This window comes from Pteronotus mesoamericanus, unplaced genomic scaffold, assembly GCF_021234165.1.
Source record: "Pteronotus mesoamericanus isolate MK-2021 breed Mesoamerican mustached bat unplaced genomic scaffold, CSHL_Meso_final scaffold_128, whole genome shotgun sequence".
Lineage (NCBI taxonomy): Eukaryota > Metazoa > Chordata > Mammalia > Chiroptera > Mormoopidae > Pteronotus > Pteronotus mesoamericanus.
This window is the reverse complement of record NW_026555305.1, coordinates 290,478-309,239: the sequence shown is the minus strand read 5'-3', so window position 1 is coordinate 309,239 and position 18,762 is coordinate 290,478. Positions and strand designations below refer to the sequence as shown.

At 42.1% G+C, this 18,762-nt stretch overlaps 1 protein-coding gene and 1 pseudogene across 1 annotated transcript; one reads left to right on the top strand and one right to left on the bottom strand.

Annotated features, from left to right (window-relative positions):
* Positions 1-9,571: 9,571 nt before the first annotated feature.
* On the bottom strand, positions 9,572-11,138 carry LOC129082405 (high mobility group protein B1-like; annotated as a pseudogene).
* A 1,603-nt stretch (positions 11,139-12,741) lies between these two features.
* Positions 12,742-14,946, top strand: LOC129082532 (zinc finger protein 883-like). Its single transcript, XM_054588230.1, has one exon. It carries the CDS (start codon positions 12,923-12,925, stop codon positions 14,882-14,884), a length of 1,962 nt encoding a protein of 653 aa, XP_054444205.1. The 5' UTR covers positions 12,742-12,922; the 3' UTR covers positions 14,885-14,946.
* Positions 14,947-18,762: the final 3,816 nt, after the last annotated feature.

Below are 18,762 nucleotides of genomic sequence, written 5' to 3'. Positions count from 1 at the left end.
TTTAATGATTTTCTGTAGGTATGCTTTGATTGCTTAACTTTATTTTCTGTTCCTCTACTGTAGGATTTTGCTTTGAAGTTACTGTATGATTTACTAACATCTTAAAGTTGTAACAGTCTCTTTTAATCAAGTAACCATCAATTGCATAGAAAATGTACCCTTTTAGCCCTGAATAGTGTGTCTCAGTTGGCTGAGCATCAGCCAGCAAGGCAAAAGTTTACTGGTTCAATCCTCATCAGGGCACATGGCCTGGGTTTCAGGCCAGTCCCTGGTTGGTGCACATGCAAGAGGCAGCCAATTGATGTTTCTCTCACACATCAATGTTTCTCTCCCTTTCTCCCTCCCGTTTCTTCTCTCTAAAGTTGAATAAATAAAATCTTTTTTAAAAAGAAAGAAAATGTACCCTTTTAATATTCCACCCCTATACGTTGTGTTTTTGATGTCAAAATTTAAATCATTTAAAATTTTTTTAAATTATGAAATTATTATGGCTATAGTTATTTTTAATACTCTTGGTTTTTATCCTTTATACTAGAGTTAAATGATTGACATACTACAAAATTGCAGTATTAGCATATTCTGCATTTGATTTTATATTTTACCTTTGAGGTGTGCTCCTTACTCATATATTTCTTTGTTAGGAAATAGTGTTTTTTCATTTCAGCTTGAAGGACTCCCTTTAATATATCTGGTTAAGGCAGGTCAAAGTATAATGTACTTCCTCACCTTTTCTTAATTTAATTTTATTAAGATTTTATTTATTTATTTTTAGAGGGCAAGGGAGAGAGAAAGACATGATGTGTGAGAGAAACATCAATCGGTTGCCTCCCACATGCCCCCAGCTGAGGACCTGGCCCACAACCTAGGCATGTGCCCTGACCAGGAATTGAACTGGTGATCTTTTGGTTTGCAGGTTGGCACTCAATCCACTGAGCCACACCAATCAGGGCTCTTCGTCTTTTTTTAATCTAGAGAAGTCCTTCTCCTATATTTGTGAAGGACAGCTTTGCCAGATAAAATATTGTTAGTAGTTGACATTTTTTTCTTTAGTATTTTGAATTTATCACCCATTCTTTTCTGGTCTGCATGGTTTCTGCTGAGAATTTGCTTATAGCCTTATCGACGTTCTCCTGTATGCAATGAGTTTCTTTTCTTACTGTGTTTTCAAAAGCCTCTGGTTTTGATTTTTGAAAATTTCATTATAGTGTGTCTCCATGACGATCTCTTTGAGTTGAAGATATATCTAGACCTGTGAGCATCATGTACCTGGATGTCCACATCTCTCTTGATTTGGAAAGTTTTCAGCTATTATTATTCCAATAAACTTTCTGGCCCTTTCTCCCTCACTTCTCCTTGTGGCACTGCCATGTTGCAAGTGTTCTTTCCCTTGATGACATCCAAATAAATTATGTAGTGTGTTTTCCAGTCTTTTTTCCTCTGGATGATTTGAAATGACCTGATGCTAGGTCACAGATTTTTCTACTACTTCATTAAGTTGCTGTTGCTGTTGTTTATTGCATTTGTCATTTCATTCCAAAATTTCTTTTTTTTTACTATTATTTTTTAATCCTCATCTAAGGATATTTATATTGATTTTTAAAGAAAGAAAGGAAAGAATGAGAGATACATCGATGTGAGAGAGAAATATCAATCTGTTGCTTCCCATTCGCACTCGACCAGGTATTGAACCCACAACCTAGGTATATATCCTGACTGGGAATCAAATTCACAAACTTTTGGTGCACGGTTAGTGCTCCAACCAGCTGACCCACCAGCCAAGGCACTTTCTGCATTTATATCAGTGGTATATAAGGGGTCTATTTCTTCCCCCACAGGACACTGTTGATTTGCTTAAATTTTATTAATTTTAGCTCTTTTAATAGTTTGTTGTACTCTATCTGCTATTATAGTTGCATTTGCAGGAGGATTCATGACCAGCACTTTTACAGGTGTGTATATTACTGATAAGTTTTTGGTAAAATGTGTGTCATATGATGTACCTATTTTTTAAGAATTTGGACTTTAAAACAGTAATATATATTACAGTCTCACACTTTGTTACTCCTTGGATAACAGATGTAACTCTTGCCTTATGGAATGTTTGTTTTCAATAGTATACAAATATTTTCTAATATTTCAAATTATTTTTGTTATATACAATTTTATAGGCACATGTCATACTTTAAAGAAAAATCTGCATTAATAGAGTTAGTCACTTTTGTAAGTTTAGTCATTTAGTAACATAATAAAGCCTTCCTTTTTAGTGTTCACCCGTTTTCGTGGTCTGTCATCTGGGGGTTGGTGGCTTGGAGCAGGATGCAGGTGATATGAGGATCAAAAGGTATTTGTTGACCCCCAAAAATCCTACTGGAAGCCAAAGAGAAGAGATCAGTAATCAGATTCCTCATACCTTGTGCCATGCAACCTGGGTTTAAATCCAAGATCTCCAACAATCACCATGATGACAGGCAAACAATCCATTCTTTGAGCCTTAATTTCCTCTTGTGTAGGATGGGTAAAGAGCCGTCCTTCTCCCAGCCTTATTGCTCATTCTAGGAGTAGGGGCCAAACCACAAGCCATCACAAGTGGCTGTCATCCACAACCAGTCACTTGGGGGACCTTGTACCGCAAGTGCTTGTAAAAACTAAATAGGGCTTTTCAGGACCCCTGACTTGGTGAGGCCTATACAGACCCCACCACATGGCGGAGGTATCTTCATGGCACTGAGGTGTCAGCGTGGATTTTTTACCAGGGTGAATCTTGGGGTGACTCTAGAGCTCGCCAAACTCGTATTACTGACTATATGAACACAATGAAGGTGCCAAGTATGCCCATGTGAGGATGAATAGAAGTAAAGAAACTCTTTAATAGGTACTGGTGCCAGTATCCCAGGGTTGGCGCTTTGAATGTTTCATGTTTGTTACAACACCCTGAGTATTTTGGGGGAAAATAACAATCAGAAAGATGAAATGAGTTTTCCAAGGTCATGCAACAGACAAGTGTCAGATTCAAGAGGCTGCATTCAAACCATTGAGTGGTTGCACAGCTGGGGACACCTCTCCACATGTGAAGCCCTCAGCCGTGGGCACGTGGCCGGGAGGAACAGGGAGGCTCAGCTGTGGCTGCTGTTCCATCACTAGAATTATCACAGTTGCCTTCCCACTCCTCTGACATACGGGCGTGCTCACCGACTGCCCACATTCTCCATGGGAACACCATCATTTCTGTCACCTCTAGGGGGACTTCTCTGATCCTTAGCTGCATCATGTCTGTCTCACCTCAGGGTTTAGCACAGAGCTTGGTACTAATGACACCCTGGTGGGCTGGGCCTGGTTCTTCCGCTTAACTTGCATTATGTGTAAGAGGCTTGGATTCCATCCCCAGTGGTGAATTCAATGCCTCCGTTTGACTCTTCAAGTGTTGTTGGTACATGGATCTGACATTTACCCTGTAGGAGAGGGGACAGCTGGACGTGAACCCTGAAACTTTAAATTCAGAGCTGATGCTGGGGATCTGCAGGATTCTGGTCTCCTTAGTCAAGTGCTCCCCTCTTCTCTATGCAGGGGACCTGCTGGCCACCTCCACAAACCGCAGAGGGAGATAATTGGTAGCTAGTGATCACAGCCAGTCCTACCAGCTGACTGGCCTGGTCAAATCCCTCCCATTATCCTGCCGACAGCAATGAAGACTAAACTACAAGAGGAGGGAGTACTCAGCCCACGTGGAGGGCGCACCCTGAGTACTCAGTTTGGGCAATGGTGGAGGCTGAGCCAGTGGGCTTTACAGGACAACTACTATGTATGGCCATGCTAACAAGACAAGGAGTCAAAGCAGCTCTACTTAACACATAGAAACAAATACAGGGAAGCTGTTAAAATGAGGAGGCAAAGAAATATGGCCCAAATGAAAGAACAGAACAAAACTTAGAAAAAGAGCCAAACAAAATGGAGATAATCTAGCTATCAGATGCAGAGATGAGAACACTGGTTATAAGGATCTCAAGAAACTCGGTGGGTACTTCAACAGCTTAAAAATGACCCAATCATAAATGAAGGGTACACTAATTGAAATAAAGAACAATTTACAGGGAATCAACAGTGGAGTGGATGAAGCTGAGAATCAAATCAATGATTTGGGACATAAGAAAACAAAAGACATCCAAGCAGAAGAGCAAGAAGAAAAAAGAATCTAGAAAAATGAGCATAGTGTAAGGAGCCTCTGGGACATCTTCAAGCATACAACATTCACATGATAGGGGTGCCAGAGGGAGAAGAGAAAGGCAAGAAATTGGAAACTATCTGAAAAAAATAAAAACTTCCCTAGTTTGGTGAAGGAACTAGACATACAAGTCCAGGAAACCCAGAGTCCCAAACAAAATGGACACAAAGAGGACCAGGCCAAGACACATCATAATTAAATTGCCAAAGGTTAGAGATAAAGAGAAAATCTGAAAAGCAGTTAGTTACCTACAAAGACTTCCCATAAGATTGTCAGCTGATTGCTCAAAAGAAACTTTGCAGGCTAGAAGGGACTGGCAAAAATTATTTAAAATAATGAAGCAAGGACTTACAACCTAGATTCCTCTATCTAGCAAAGCTATCATTTAGAATCAAAAGGCAGATGAAGTGCGTCACAGATACGGTAAAGCTAAAGGAGTTCATCACCAAACTATCATATTAATGTTTTTTAAAAACTATATTTTATTGTTTATGCTATCACAGTAGTCCCAACTTTTCCCTTTGCCCCCCTTTACAGAACACCTCCCTATATGAAATGTTAAAGGGACTTATTTAAGAAAAAGATCAAGACTATGAACATTAAAATGGTAATAAATACATAATTATTAGTAATTGAGCCCTGACTGGTGTGGCTCAGTGGATTGGGTGCCAAGCTGAGAACCAAAGGATCGCCAGTTTGACTCTCAGTTGGGGCACGTGCCTGGGTTGTGGGCCAGTTCCCTGTTAGGGGGTGCGTGAGAGGCAACCACACATTGATGTTTCTCTCCCTGTATTTCTCCCTCCCTTCCCCACTCTCTAAAAATAAATAAAACCTTTGAAAAATAATTGAATCTAAAAAACTAAGCAAATTGGAACAGAGAGAATCATGGATATGGAGAGCACTTGGAGTGTTGCCAGGGGAAAGGGGATTTGGGAAAAGGTGAAGGGATTAAGAAATACAAATTGGTTGTTACAGAAAAGGCAAGAGGATGCTAAGAACAGTATAGGAAATGGAGTTGCTAAAGAACTTATATGCATGACCTGTGGACATGAACTAAGGCGGGGAGGATTGCCAGAGGGAGGGAGAGGGTGCTGGGTGGGGAGGGGCAAACGGGGAAAATTGGGACAACAGTTATAGCATCATCAATAAAATATAATAATAATTTCAAAAGCCTTCTGTGCTGCCCTGGCCAGGTGGCTCAAATGGTAGGAGCGGGATCCCATACACCAAAAGGTTGTGGGTGTGATTCTTCGTCAGAGTACTTACCTTGGTTGCAGATTCTATGGCTGGGCAAGATAAGTACCAGAGGGAATCGATTGAGGTTTCTCTTTCTCTCCCTTCCTCCAAAAAGCAAACAAACAGACAAACAAACAAACACATATCCTTGGGTGAGGATTACAAAAAATAATAAATAGTCTGTTGTTCTGAAGCACAGGTATCGGAAGTGGGGGGGGGGCAGTATTGGAGGACTGAGCCCTGAGCCCACCTTCTGGTAGATAGTGTCAGAGTTGTGTTTTTGCCACAATTAGCAACAAGCAAAAACCTTCCGTCGAGGTAGCAGCATCGCTTTACAGCATCCTTCCAGTGGCCTTGTCGCCTTTAAAAATATGCGAACTACATTCCCCATAAAACCCTGCTGTGAGTTGAGCCAATGACAGATCCAGAAGAAAGCATTTCCCTGAGAGCCGTCGACTTGGGGCGGGACTTCTGGCATCTTTGTCCTGGCAACGGTTCTTGCTGCCGTTCCTGTGAGTGTGTTCTGCCTTCCGATGGCTGTGTCAGTTCTGGGGTGACAGAACGGACGAACCGCGAGAGAGACGCGGTCCTCGCAGCAGGGCCGCGGAACGAGGCTCAGAATCCCCGCCACCGTGTGAGCGGCGCCCTGGACCCTGGCAAGGACGGCCGACCAGGCGCTGCGTTGTTTCCCGCCGCTGCCGCCAGGCTTTGCCCACAGAGTGCGATGGCGGCGGCCGCACGGAGGCGCCCGGCGGAGGTGAGTGCGCGGCCCCCGGCCCTCCCCGCTCAGTCCCCGCCGCCCCGCTCCTCCCGGAGCCCTGCAGCCGGGCTGCCGGGTGCCTGTCATGTTCCGCAACGCATGCGTTTAGGTGGCGGATGCAGGTCCTCCTGGCGATGCTACCCTTTGCTTAGAAAGAGCAGGGCGCAGGGTAAAGGTTTTTCTCTTGCTCTGCCCCTGAGGAGGGTGCCGCGCACAGAAATACAGGTGAGGGAGGGAGGGAGGCGGTCACCGTAACTGTGTGGCGGGTGACGAAGGCTTCGACGGGGCGAGTGGACGTGATGGTTCTGGAGGCCGAGGAGTAGCTGAGAGGACATGACACTGAGGGCAGAGCTGCCGCTCGGGCGCTTCTGCAGGATCCACCCCGTGCGTGGGCTCTGCTGTGATGGGGTCTGTCCGGGGCGTCTCAGTCTTGCTGGTGGCCAAGGTCTGGGGCACCTGTGGTCATTTTTGAGTGTCACTGGGCCTGGCATGGAGATCTCAGGACTGAGATTTTAGGGAAGGATGGATGGAGAGAGCCTGTTGCGGCTGCTGAGTACTGCGCACCATGGAAGGGGGTCATGTTCTCCTGAAATTCCCATGGGCTTCTGGGAGGCGAACCCTGAATCGGGCCCAGGTGCCCAGAGGCCGCATCCAAAGCAGCGTCTCCACAAACGCGTGGCTGTGGGAGCTCAGGTGGGGACTGAAGGTGTCTGAGGGACAACCTGCAGAACGACGTGCGAATTGAGAAAAGGTGTGAGTTACGGTCCCAGGGCCCCTGTGTTGGGCCCTTAAGGGTGAAGCATGAGCCCGCGCTTGGCTGCGTCTTGTCACAATCCAGAGACCCCAGGGGGCGTTAATGACAGGATGGAGGGGACCGTACAAGCCAGGACCAGAAGTGGATTGCAGCTCTGTGCCTTCCTGCCTGAAGTGGCTGAGGGCTGAACACCAGGAATAAAGGGACCCGAGGGGAGGGGGGCACCAGTGGCACCTCGGTATGGAATTCCTCTGAGGTGGGCCGCTTTGGAGGGGGGTGGGTGTGGGGTGGATGTGTGGGGAGGGGGGTTGTGGGTTGTCACACACAAAATGTTCATGTTTTTTCCTGCCCCCGCGATAACAGGCCAGGGTGACCTTTGAGGACGTTGCCGTGCTCTTCTCCTGGGAGGAATGGAGGCTGCTTGATGAGGCTCAGAGACGCCTGTACCTCCGTGTGATGCTGGACAACTACACACTTATATCCTCTCTGGGTAAGACCCACAGCCTCATCATCCCCACACCTCTTAACATTTGGGTGTGGACTCTAAGCACTGTTTTCTGGTTAGTGGCTGTATTGCTAGGGCTGGTTTGTTTGCACTGCCCTGTTCTCTCCCTGCAGTCTCAGTCCTGAACGCTTTTAGGGAAGGATTCAAGGTCAGTCCTATTGCATTCACCATGCTTGCCCTCTTAGTGTCTGGGTTAATGTGTCCAGATCCACATCACTTCTGTACCTCAGTGTTTGATTCATTTTTTTTTTTAAGGATTTTTATTTATTTATTTATTTATTTATTTATTTATTTAGAGACATGGGAAGGGAGGGAGAAAAAAGAGGGAGAGAAACATCAATGTGAGAGAGAATCATTGATCTCTTGACTCTTGAAAGCGCCCCGACCTAGGACCAAACCCGCAACCCAGGCATGTGCCCTGACTCGGAGTCAAGCCTGCAAGCTTTTGCTTTGTGGGATGATGCCCGAACAGCTGAGCCTCAGCAGTCATGGGGGATTCCTTTTTGCTGTCATTTCCTCCTGCCTACTTGTGCCAGGAGTTGCACGTATTGTCATAGTCATTACTTACCTGAACCATGACCTTTTATTTGACACTCTCTGCACAGTGTGTAGTATTTAAATCTGTTTTTCTTTTTTTTAGCATTGTTGCAATATAAACTTATATATACTAAAGTGTACAATGTGCTGATTTTATTGTGTGTGTGTGTGTGTGTGTGTGTGTGTGTAGTGGAATAATTATCACAGAGAAGTTAGTAAAACATCTATCACCATGTAAAATTACCTTATTATTATTATTTTTTTAATCTTCACCTGAGGATGTATTTCTTTATTGACTTTAGTGAAAGAGGAAGGGACAGAGAGAAACATCAATATGAGAGAAACATCAGTTGGTTACCTTCCATATGTGCCCCAACTAAGGATCAAACACATAGCCTAGGTATGTGCCCTCACTGGGAATCAAAGTTGCAACCTGTGGTGTACAGTACAATGTTCCAACCAACAGAGCCACCTGGCCAGGGCTGTCTTACTATTTTTTTATGCTAGGAGTGCTTATGGTCTACTCTCAGTAAATTTCAAGTATATAACATTATTATCTATAGTCACTAGCTCTTAAATATATCCTCAGAACTCATAAAGAAACATTTGTACTTTTTGACCAAGTTCCCATTTCCCCCTGCACCCCAGATCCTGGCATTCTATTTTTTTTTCTGTTATTATATACATATTTTTTATATTCTGACTGTGGTGTACAAGTGTTTCATTATATCTACACCATCACTCACCAACACTTATTTCCGCTCTTTCGATATTAGCCATCTTACCAGGTGAGAGGTAATGTCATTGTAGTTTGTAGCTTTGATTTGCATTTCTCTGATGATTAGTGACAAAGAATATTTTTTACATATCTGTTTGAGATTTTTAGATTTTTTAAAATATTTTTTAAAATAAAAATTGTATTTTCTTAGAAGCATTTCTAAGAATGTCACAAAATAGCTGCAACTTTGATTTGCTATTATAGAATGGTATTTTGTTAACAAAACAATTATTTCTTATAGGCTGCATCAGAGACCATTAAAGATGAAAAAAGTACCGTCCCCACGTGTAACTAATTAGTGTTGTGTGCCAAGAAAAACCTCCTTTTCATTTCCATGCCAATTTACAACCCCATATTCTATCAGACAAGGATGGTAGCTACTAAAATTGCCACTGCCCTGACCAGTGTGGCTCAGTGGATTGAGCACTTGCTTGTGAACTGAAAGGTTGCAGGTTTGATGCCTGGGTTTTGGGCAAGGTCCCCAGGTGGGGCATTTGAGAGGCAACCAATTGCACATTGGTGTTTCTCTCCTTCTCTTTTGCCCTCCCTTCCCCTCTCTCTAAAAATAAATAAATATAATCTTAAAAAAAAAAAACCCCCACCATAACAGGGCTATCTAAAGGCAGTCAGTAGTGTGTTAACTATATTAAAGAAAGATACTATATAGTGTAAAAAACAAATTTTTCACAGCTTTACATTTCCATTTTTTTTTAAAAGGAGTGAGTTATGTACAAGGGTGTTAAATGCTTCATAGACAAGTAAAATGCACTACAAGAAGCAAGTTATTCACCATTTTCATCATCTTTTTCATGTTCATTATCTGTATCTTCCTTTTCCTCATCATTTTCTTCAACTTTCTCATTTTCATCCTCTTTCTACTTTTTTTTTCTTCTCCTTTTTAGCTTTGGCGACGCCCTTCACACCACTTCAAGCTTTCCTTTAGCTCAGTATTCAGCAATATCCTTTCCATGATTCACTTTTAGCTCAGCATGCTTCGCTTTAATAAGGCGGCTTGCCACCTGTAGCAGTATTATTCCGCATCTCTCCCAGCTGCTCTGCAGCATCACCAATGGACAGGCCGGGATGCTCTCCTTTCACATTGGGTGGTGCTCGACTAAACAAGGTGAAGGTCAAAGGAGGCCTCTTCAGGGCACTGGGTTCCTTCTTTGCCCTGAATTCCTTCTTTGTTTCCCCTTTAGGAGAGATGTGAGTTCTCATTTCTATCTCATAACGGGCCTTGTCCACCTTTGGCATGTCTTCAGATTTCCCTTTCTCTTTGGTGGACACAGTCTTCCACCTCTCTGAGCACTTCTTAGAAAACTCTGAGAAGCTGACCAAAGCATCCGGGTGCTTCCTCTTGTGGTCCTGGTGAGTTCGCACGAAGAAAGCATGTGTTGACATTTTTTCTCTTAGCTTCTTAGGATCCCTTCGCCCACGTTTAATTACTTTCCCTCAGTGAGCACACCGTCGCCCAAGTGCCTGCACGGCTCTCACTTCCCCCGGCACCCTGTCTGTGGAGCTGACGGTCCTGCACTGGCTGTCCATTTCTAGATCTTTGACAAACGTTTATTCAGGTTCTTTGCCTATTTTTTAATTCGGTTATTATTATTATTATTATTATTATTATTATTATTATTTTGCTACTGAGTTGAATGTTGTCTATATCCTCTTTCTTAGGTCTGTGTGTCTATGTGTCTATTTGTGTCTGTTCTGAATACTGCTGTTTTATAATATAGTTTAAATCAAGAAGTGTGATGCCCCTGACTCAACCATTGATCTTCTTGCTCAAAAGTGCTTTGAGTATAAGAGATCATTTGTGGTTTGAATTTTAGGATTCTTTTTCTATTTCTGTAAAAATGCCATTGGATTTTGGCAAAGACTGCATTGAATGGGTTGCTTCAATTAGTACAGATATTTTAACAATAATAATACTTCCAACCTGAAAAGGCAGAGTGTCTTTTATTAATTTATGTCTTCAGTTTCTTTCATCACTGTCTTATAGTTTTTAGAGTACAGATCATTTGCCTCCTTGATAAACTCTATTCCTAAGTATTTTATTGGTTTTAATACTATTGTAAATGAGATTGGTTTCTTAATTTCTTACTGAGATATTTTGTTGTTAGTGTATAGATCAACTGCTTTTTGTATATGGATTATGGGTTCTGCAAATTTGCTGGGCTTGTTTATTCATTCTGGCAGGTTTTTTATGTAGTTTTTTGGATTTTATTTACGTAAGATCATGTCATCTGCTAACACATAAAGTTTTACTTCTTTTTATTTGGATATCTTCATTTCTTTTTATGCCTTATTGTTCAGGCTAAAACTTTCAGTACTCTTTTGAAAAGCCATGGTGAGGGTGTATATCCATCATGTGTTCCTGATCTTAGAGAAAAGTGTTTAACTTGTCACTGTTGAATGTGCTGGTAGCTGTATCTTATCATATACGGTCTTTTTCATATTGAAGTATGCACACCTAATTTTTAAAATTTTTAAATTATTTTAGAGAAAGAGAATGAGAATAAGAAGAAAAGGAAAAGAGAGAGATACCGATTATTGTTCCACCTATTTATGATTTTACTGATTGTTTCTTGTATGTACCTGAACCAGTAATCAAACCCCTACCATTGGTGTATTGGGATGATATTTCAAGCCAACTGACTGCCCGGCCAAAGCCATATTACTTTTTCATTTGTGTGATTATATCTTTTGCTCCACTGTGCTGCAGCAGTATCTTAATTGTAGTGTTGAGCCTTTGCAGGATCGATTTTGTTTGTGGATAGCTGTCTTAATATTTTGTTGTTAGTAATCAAGGCTGGCTTCTTCTACCATCATGCTAATGTGACTCACCTACATCTCATTTTGGGGTCTGTTCTATGCTGACTTGCTTTGGGACAGTGCTGGCCATTCAGTGTTCCTGGTTTTTCCTTTTGTCATTCATGTTCTATGTAGCTGCCCTGCTAGGACTTTCGGGGAAGAGTCCTTTCTGCATGTACCACAGGATGGATCTCTCTCCAATCTAGTCAATGTGGGCCCACAGGGGGTGTGGTCCTTGTGAGTGACAGCTGTAGAGATTGTGAAGTCAGGACCTTGTTCAGATCATACCAGGAACCTGCCTTTGTTCCTCCAGAGTTTTAGTATCATTACCAGTAGCCACACCAATTTCTACTCTTCCTTTTCCAGCTTTGACACTTTGTCGACTTGTCAGCTCTACTCATCACTTCCACTCATGGTTTCCAGCCCAGAGATATTTCCACCTCCATTGATCCCACATTTCACCCTCTCTCTCACCCTTTTTCTGTAGTACTCTTGAAAATTGGCCCTCATTTGTTACACTCTGAGTCGTTCATAAATCTATGTATTGACCTTGTACTGCAGCTTTAAGATTTTATTTTATTTTTAGACAGGGGAGAGGAGGGAGAAAGACAAGGAGAGAAACATCAATGTGTGGTTGCCTCTTGTGCACCCCCACTGGGGACCTGGCCGGCATCCTAGGCATGTGCCCTGACTGGGAATTGAACCAACGACCCTTTGGTTCAGAGACTGGCACTTAATCCACTGAGCCATACCAACCAGGGCAGCAGCTAATATCTTGCAATTGGATGGTATTAGGCTTGCATGTATGCTTCTACCCAGCCTCGCGTCAGCAGCAGAGAAGGATATTAAAAAAACTGTTGGCAGAGGAAGAGCATTGTAAGCTCTACCCCTCTTCCCTGTGTCATGCCCTGTCTGAGTATCCTTCTCCTGGCAGGGTTTCCATTATTTTATGACTTACAAGCCCAGTAACGTACAACAGTAAGCCAGTTTTTCAACTGAACTTTCTTGTTTTGAAAAGGAGTTTATGTATTCATGCCTACATGTGACATATGAATATGTGTGATAGGGTTCTGTCCTTTCTGTAGTCAGCAGGTACTTCTCCAGCATTTATTTATTTATTTTTTTGTTCAGGTTGCTGCTGCGGAGTAGAGGATGTGGAGGCACCCATTGAACAGAACGTTTCTGTACAATTGTCACAGGCAAGGAATCCGAAAGCAGCTATATCTCCCAAGAAGAACCACCCCTGTGAGAGTTGTGGGCCAGTGCTGAAAGACATTTTTAACTTGGTTGAGCAGCTAGGCACACAACAGAGCCCAACAATGCTGAGGTGTGGGGCATGTGCAAAGCGATTTTATTTCAGTGCCAATTGTTACCAACACTGGGATGTGCACATGGGACAGAAACCCTTCAGAAGTAGTGTGGACAGGACCTTGTTTGTGAAGAGCTGCGGAACCCATGTGTCAGGGAACCCCTTTACCTGTGGCGAGGTTGAGATGGACTTCCTGGCCAGCTCTGAACGTCAGCAGCAACAGGACACCCATAATGTGAAGGAGCCAAACACAGGCACCCAGTGGGAAGCAACATTACAAAGCAGAAAAAGTCTTTATACTTTAGGGGAAGGCAAGAAAGCTTTTCACCCCCAACACATACTTGTGAACCAGGCTGTCTGTAACAGAAGACAGTGTTTTGTGTGCAGTGAATGTGGAAAAACATTCAGGTATAAATCCTCATTTGTCATGCACTGCAGAGGCCACACTGGAAACAGTTTCCGTGTGTGTGGTGAAAATGGAAAACCCGTTAGTGAAATCTCAACCCTCCATCAGCTACAAAAAATTCATACTGGAGCAAGACAGTACAAGTGCAGCAAATGTGGAAAATCCTTACGCCACAAATCTGTCATTCACTCACGGAAACGGCACAATGGAGAAAGCAATTACATGTGCAGTGAATGTGCACCATCTTTTAGTCGTAGCTCAGTGTGTAATCAGTCTCAGAGAGTTCACAATGGAGAAAAGCCTTATAAGTGTAACAACTGTGCAAAATCTTTTACCTCTGTTGCCGCTCTCAGTTACCATCAGAGAGTTCACACTGGTGAAAGGCCTTATGGGTGTAGTGAATGTGGGAAATCTTTTATCACTTATATTGCCCTTTGTTATCATCAGAAAGTTCACACTGGAGAAAAGCATTATGACTGCAGTGAGTGTGGGAAATCCTTTAACAATAGGTGGAAACTTGTTCGACACCAGAAAACTCACACAGGAGAAAAGCCTTATGTGTGCAGTATATGTGGCAAATCTTTTACTAATAGCTTTACGCTTAAGTATCATGAGCAAGGCCACCTAGGAAAAAGGCCTTATGAGTGCAGTGAATGTCAGAAATCTTTTACCACTAGCTCTGCCCTTCGATACCATCATAGTGTTCACTCGGGAAAAAGACCTTACGAATGCAGTGAATGTGGGAAATCTTTTATCTCGCGATCTACCTTCCAATATCATCTGAAAACACATTCAGGAGAAAAGCCTTATAAGTGCAGTGAATGTGGGAAATCTTTTACCAGGAACTATGGTCTTCATTGTCATCAGAGTGTTCATACTGGAGAAAAGCCTTATGAGTGCAGTGAATGTGGAAAGTCTTTTACCAGGATCAATGGCCTTCATTGTCATCAGAGAATTCACACTGGAGAAAAGCCTTATGAGTGCAGTCAATGTGGAAAGTCTTTTACCACAAGCAGTAGTCTTGCAAAACATCGGAGAGTTCATCCTGGAGGAAGGCCTTATGAGTGCAGCGAATGTGAGAAATCTTTTGCCAGTAGTGATACCTTCTGTTCTCATCAGAGAGTTCATAAAAGAGAAAAGCCTTTTAAGTGCAGTCAGTGTGGAAAATCTTTTTCCTCTGGTTCTACCCTCCGTTATCATCAGAGAGTTCACACAGGAGAAAGGCCGTATGAGTGCAGTGAATGTGGGAAGTTTTTTATTTATAGTTCCAAACTTCGTTATCATCAGCGACTTCACACAGGAGAAAGGCCTTATAAGTGCAGTGAATGTGGGAAATCTTTTATCTATAGTTCCAAACTGCGTTGTCATCAGCGACTTCACACAGGAGAAAGGCCTTATGAGTGCAGTGAATGTGGGAAATCTTTTATCTATAGTTCCCTATTGCGTTATCATCAGCGAGTTCACACTGGTGAAAGGCCTTATGAATGCAATGAATGTGGGAAAACTTTTATCTCTAGTTCCAAACTTCGTTATCATCAGAGAGTTCACACTAGAAAAAAGCCTTAAATGTTTTGGGAATGGGCAATTTTCTGTTCAGTGTACCAACCCTGGAGGAATCTGAGGAGCCGTCTGTCTGAAATTAAACTCTTACACCTGAATATGCACAGGGAGGGGATTCCCCAGAATTTTCATTCATATGGGTAGCGTATATATAGTTAATATGTTGTGCTTTTTGACTTGCCCATGGCTCTTCCTAGTTTTCTGTTGCAGCTACATTCTGTGTCTATAGTCCTTTCACCTTTACCACAGTGCAGGTCCACAGAGTTTGCATCATTCAACACTCTAATGTGCTCGGGGAAGCTGACCTCTGGTCTCATGTATCTGGTTGAAAATAGAAATGCCTGGAGCCCTCTGGGGGTCAGTTTCCCTTTAAGAATAATTTGGTCATGGACCTGGGTCCATGTGTTGGCCTAGAGAATATGAGTTCTGCACTCAACTTACAGAGAAATGACTACCTGTTTCAGGAATGTGGTCATCTCATGTGATACTTGTGATGAGGTTTTTCAGCTTCCAGATCATGAACTTGGGAAGTGCCTGCTGCACATTACTTTGACTTGTACAAAAATTGAGGCCTTAATCTTTTAATTCCTTTTTATCTTGGTTCTTTTTATTGTACAAGGTAGTTTATAAACTGATTTGGGCTCTGCATGCATGAGGAGGTGAACAACTTTTTTTAAAAAATTTTTTAAATTTACTTTTTAGAGAGGGAAGGAAGGGAAAAAAACTGGAGAGAAATATCAACAGGAGAGAGAAACATTGATCAGTTGCCTCTTGTACAAGCCCCAACCAGCGACTGAACCCACAACCTAAGCATGTGCCCTGACCAAAAATGAAAGCAGCAACTTTTCGATTTGCAGCACAATACCTGACCAACTAAGCCACATTGATCAGAGCATGAGGTCAATCACTTTTTAAGGATCTCAAACTTTGTATACTTGTGGAGTGACTATGATGGCAGAAAATAACTTCCCAGTTTTGAAATTTGCATAGCTGTCCAAAGACTTCTAGAAAGGACTGAAGGGCTTTCTGGTCCTCATTTAGATGCTATGTGTTTTAGGAGTTTTAGAGATGGCCCTGAGGAGAAGGCAGGTATGAGCACTTTAAGTACTTATGAGAGTAGCATGGTTCCCCCACTCCACTGCAAATATCACAGATTATACCAGCACTGTTGACAAGATATCTTCTTTAGGTCTACAGACAGTCATGTACCCTGACATCTAAAATTTTTTGGTTTAGGATCAGTTGTTAAAAGACTGAGTACAGGGACAACAATAGTTGGTGCAGAAACACAAGTATTAGGGATTGGAGGAGACTGCGGTCAGCTATATGGAACATGCCTCTTTTAAATGTGCATCTAGAAATGTTTCTGTGACCATGACTGCATGATGAGTGTACCCAGATCTCAGGAACCCCAGGCATGGTTATTTTGTGTAGCTGAGGCCATTTTCGGGGCGGGGGGACAAATATATATATATATTTTCCTCAAATATATATATATATCTCGAAAGGTTTCCTGGGTTCCTGTTATCTGCCAGTGACGTCTGCCTCAAAGCCATTACTACACAACAAGAAAGAAGAAGAGGGGGGTGTACTTCAGGGATGTAGTTCCCGACACAAGCAGCGTTCTTGTTGACCTAGGTGCAAATGTTCATTACTCACCGTATTTGATGTCAAATTTGAGGCAAAACTGACCCCTTGAGGGCTGGAGGAAAGAAATGGTGGAGACATGGTAGGATGGTCAATCCAATTTTCCAAAGCAATTGGGACTTAAAGTTTGGTTTCTTAATCTTGAGCCATTTTTTAAAACTTCACTACCATTTTGCATGTACTACTTCCATATACTTGAAATGTTCAGTTTGACAAGTTTTGACATAGGTATGAACCTGTGAAACCGTCATCATAGTCCTGATAGTGACCACATCTGTTCTTCATTGCTCACCAGCTGCTACTGAGGCCAAGCAGACCTCCCTAGGACAGAAAAGCTGTGGAGTCAACATAGAGTTAACCATAGCTTATTTTCTGAAAATAGTGGAAAATCAACATTTTATTTTATTTGTGATCCTCACCCAAGGATATGTTTATTGATACTGGAGAGGCAGAGGGGAGAGAGAGAGAGACGTCGATGTGAGAGAGAAATGATAGGTTGCCTCCTGTATGTGCCCCAACTGGGGATTGAACCCACAACCTAGGTATGTACCCTAACTGGTGATTGAACCTGTAACTTTTTGGTGTAGGAGAGGATACTCCAACCAACTGAGCCACCAGCCATGGCTAAGTTTTTTATTCAAAAAATTTCTTAAATCTTTATTAAGGTATAAATTATATGCAAAAAAAATTAAAGTTTACAGTTTGATAAGTATGACCTTGTGTAAGAACCTGTGAACACATCATAACCATAATAATGAACACCCATTAGTTGCATATTTGCCTGTGTCCTTTTTTTTTTTTTTTCCAACCAAGGATATATTTACTGATTTTAGAGAAAGAGAAAGGTAGAGAGTGAGAAAAACATCGATCTTTCACCTCTCAGAGATGCTCTGGCCAGGGATCCAACCCACAACCTATTGGTGTAAGGGATGACACTCCAAATAAGCCATTTATCCAGACCTTTTTTTTTTTTTTTAAGATTTTATTTACTTAGAGAGGGAGAAAAACATCAGTTGGTTGCCTCTCACACACCCCCAACCAGGGACCTGACCCGTAACCCAGGCATGTGCCCTGACTGGGAATTGAACCAGTGACCTTTTGGTTTAGAGGCTGGTGCTCAATCTACTGATCCACACCAGCCAGGACTAGGACCTTTTTTATAATTTCTCTCCATACCCTTCCTGGGCCTCACAGCAGCCACTGATTTACAGTTTTTACAGATTACATTGCATTTTCTAGAATTTTATATGATTGGAATTAAAAAGTATTTTTTTCCCTTACATTCTATCATGCCTCATTTGAGATTCATCTATGATGCCTACATGGGTGCTTTATACTTTTGTTTCTATTATTTTATTCTCTGAATATATAGCACTATCCATTTGTCTGTTTGGGCTATTTTCAGTTTTGGGGCTCTTGCAAATAATGCTGCTCTGAACATTTTTCTTTACAATTCTATATATGGAGAGATCTTTCATTTCTTTTCTGTTATAACTCTTAAAAGTGAAATGCCTAAGTCACAGGGTAGGTGAGGGTTTAACTGTTTTGTTTTTTCGGTAAAGATTTTATTTACCTTTAGAGAGGGGAAGGGAGGGAGAAAGAGGGGAAGAAATATCAATCTGCAAGAGAAACATCAATCGGTTGCCTCATGTGCCCCCAGCCAGGGACCTGGCCTGTATCTGAGGCATGTGCCCTGACTGGGAATTGAACCTGTGACCTTTTGGTTTGTGGGACCATTCCCAGCCCATTGAGCTACACAAGTCAGGGCAGTGTTTAACTTTTTAGGAAGCTGCCAAACCCTGAAATGGTCCTGTTTGCATTTCTACCAGTAGTTTATGAAAGCACCTGTTCTTTTATATTTCTGCCAGTACTTCATATAGTCAGTCTTTAAATTAGCCCTTTCAGTACATTAGTGCCATCTCAGTGTGGTTTTAATCACATTTGTCCAGGGATTTGTAATTTTTGAGCTTTTTTTTTAATCTGTTTATTTGCCACCTGCATAGCTTCTTTAGTACAATTTCTATTCATATCACCTGCCTTTTTTCCTTTCTAATTTATGGCTATTTTCCTTCTCATTTATGAATAATACCCTGAAACAACAGACACATTAAAATTTTACTCATATATAACATCAGCATCATTCTCCTGTGCAGTGCATTGTTTCTAAATTTTCTTATTTTCCTCAAATTGTTGATGTTGTGGAGAATGTCACGGCCACAGGTTTTAGTTTGCATATT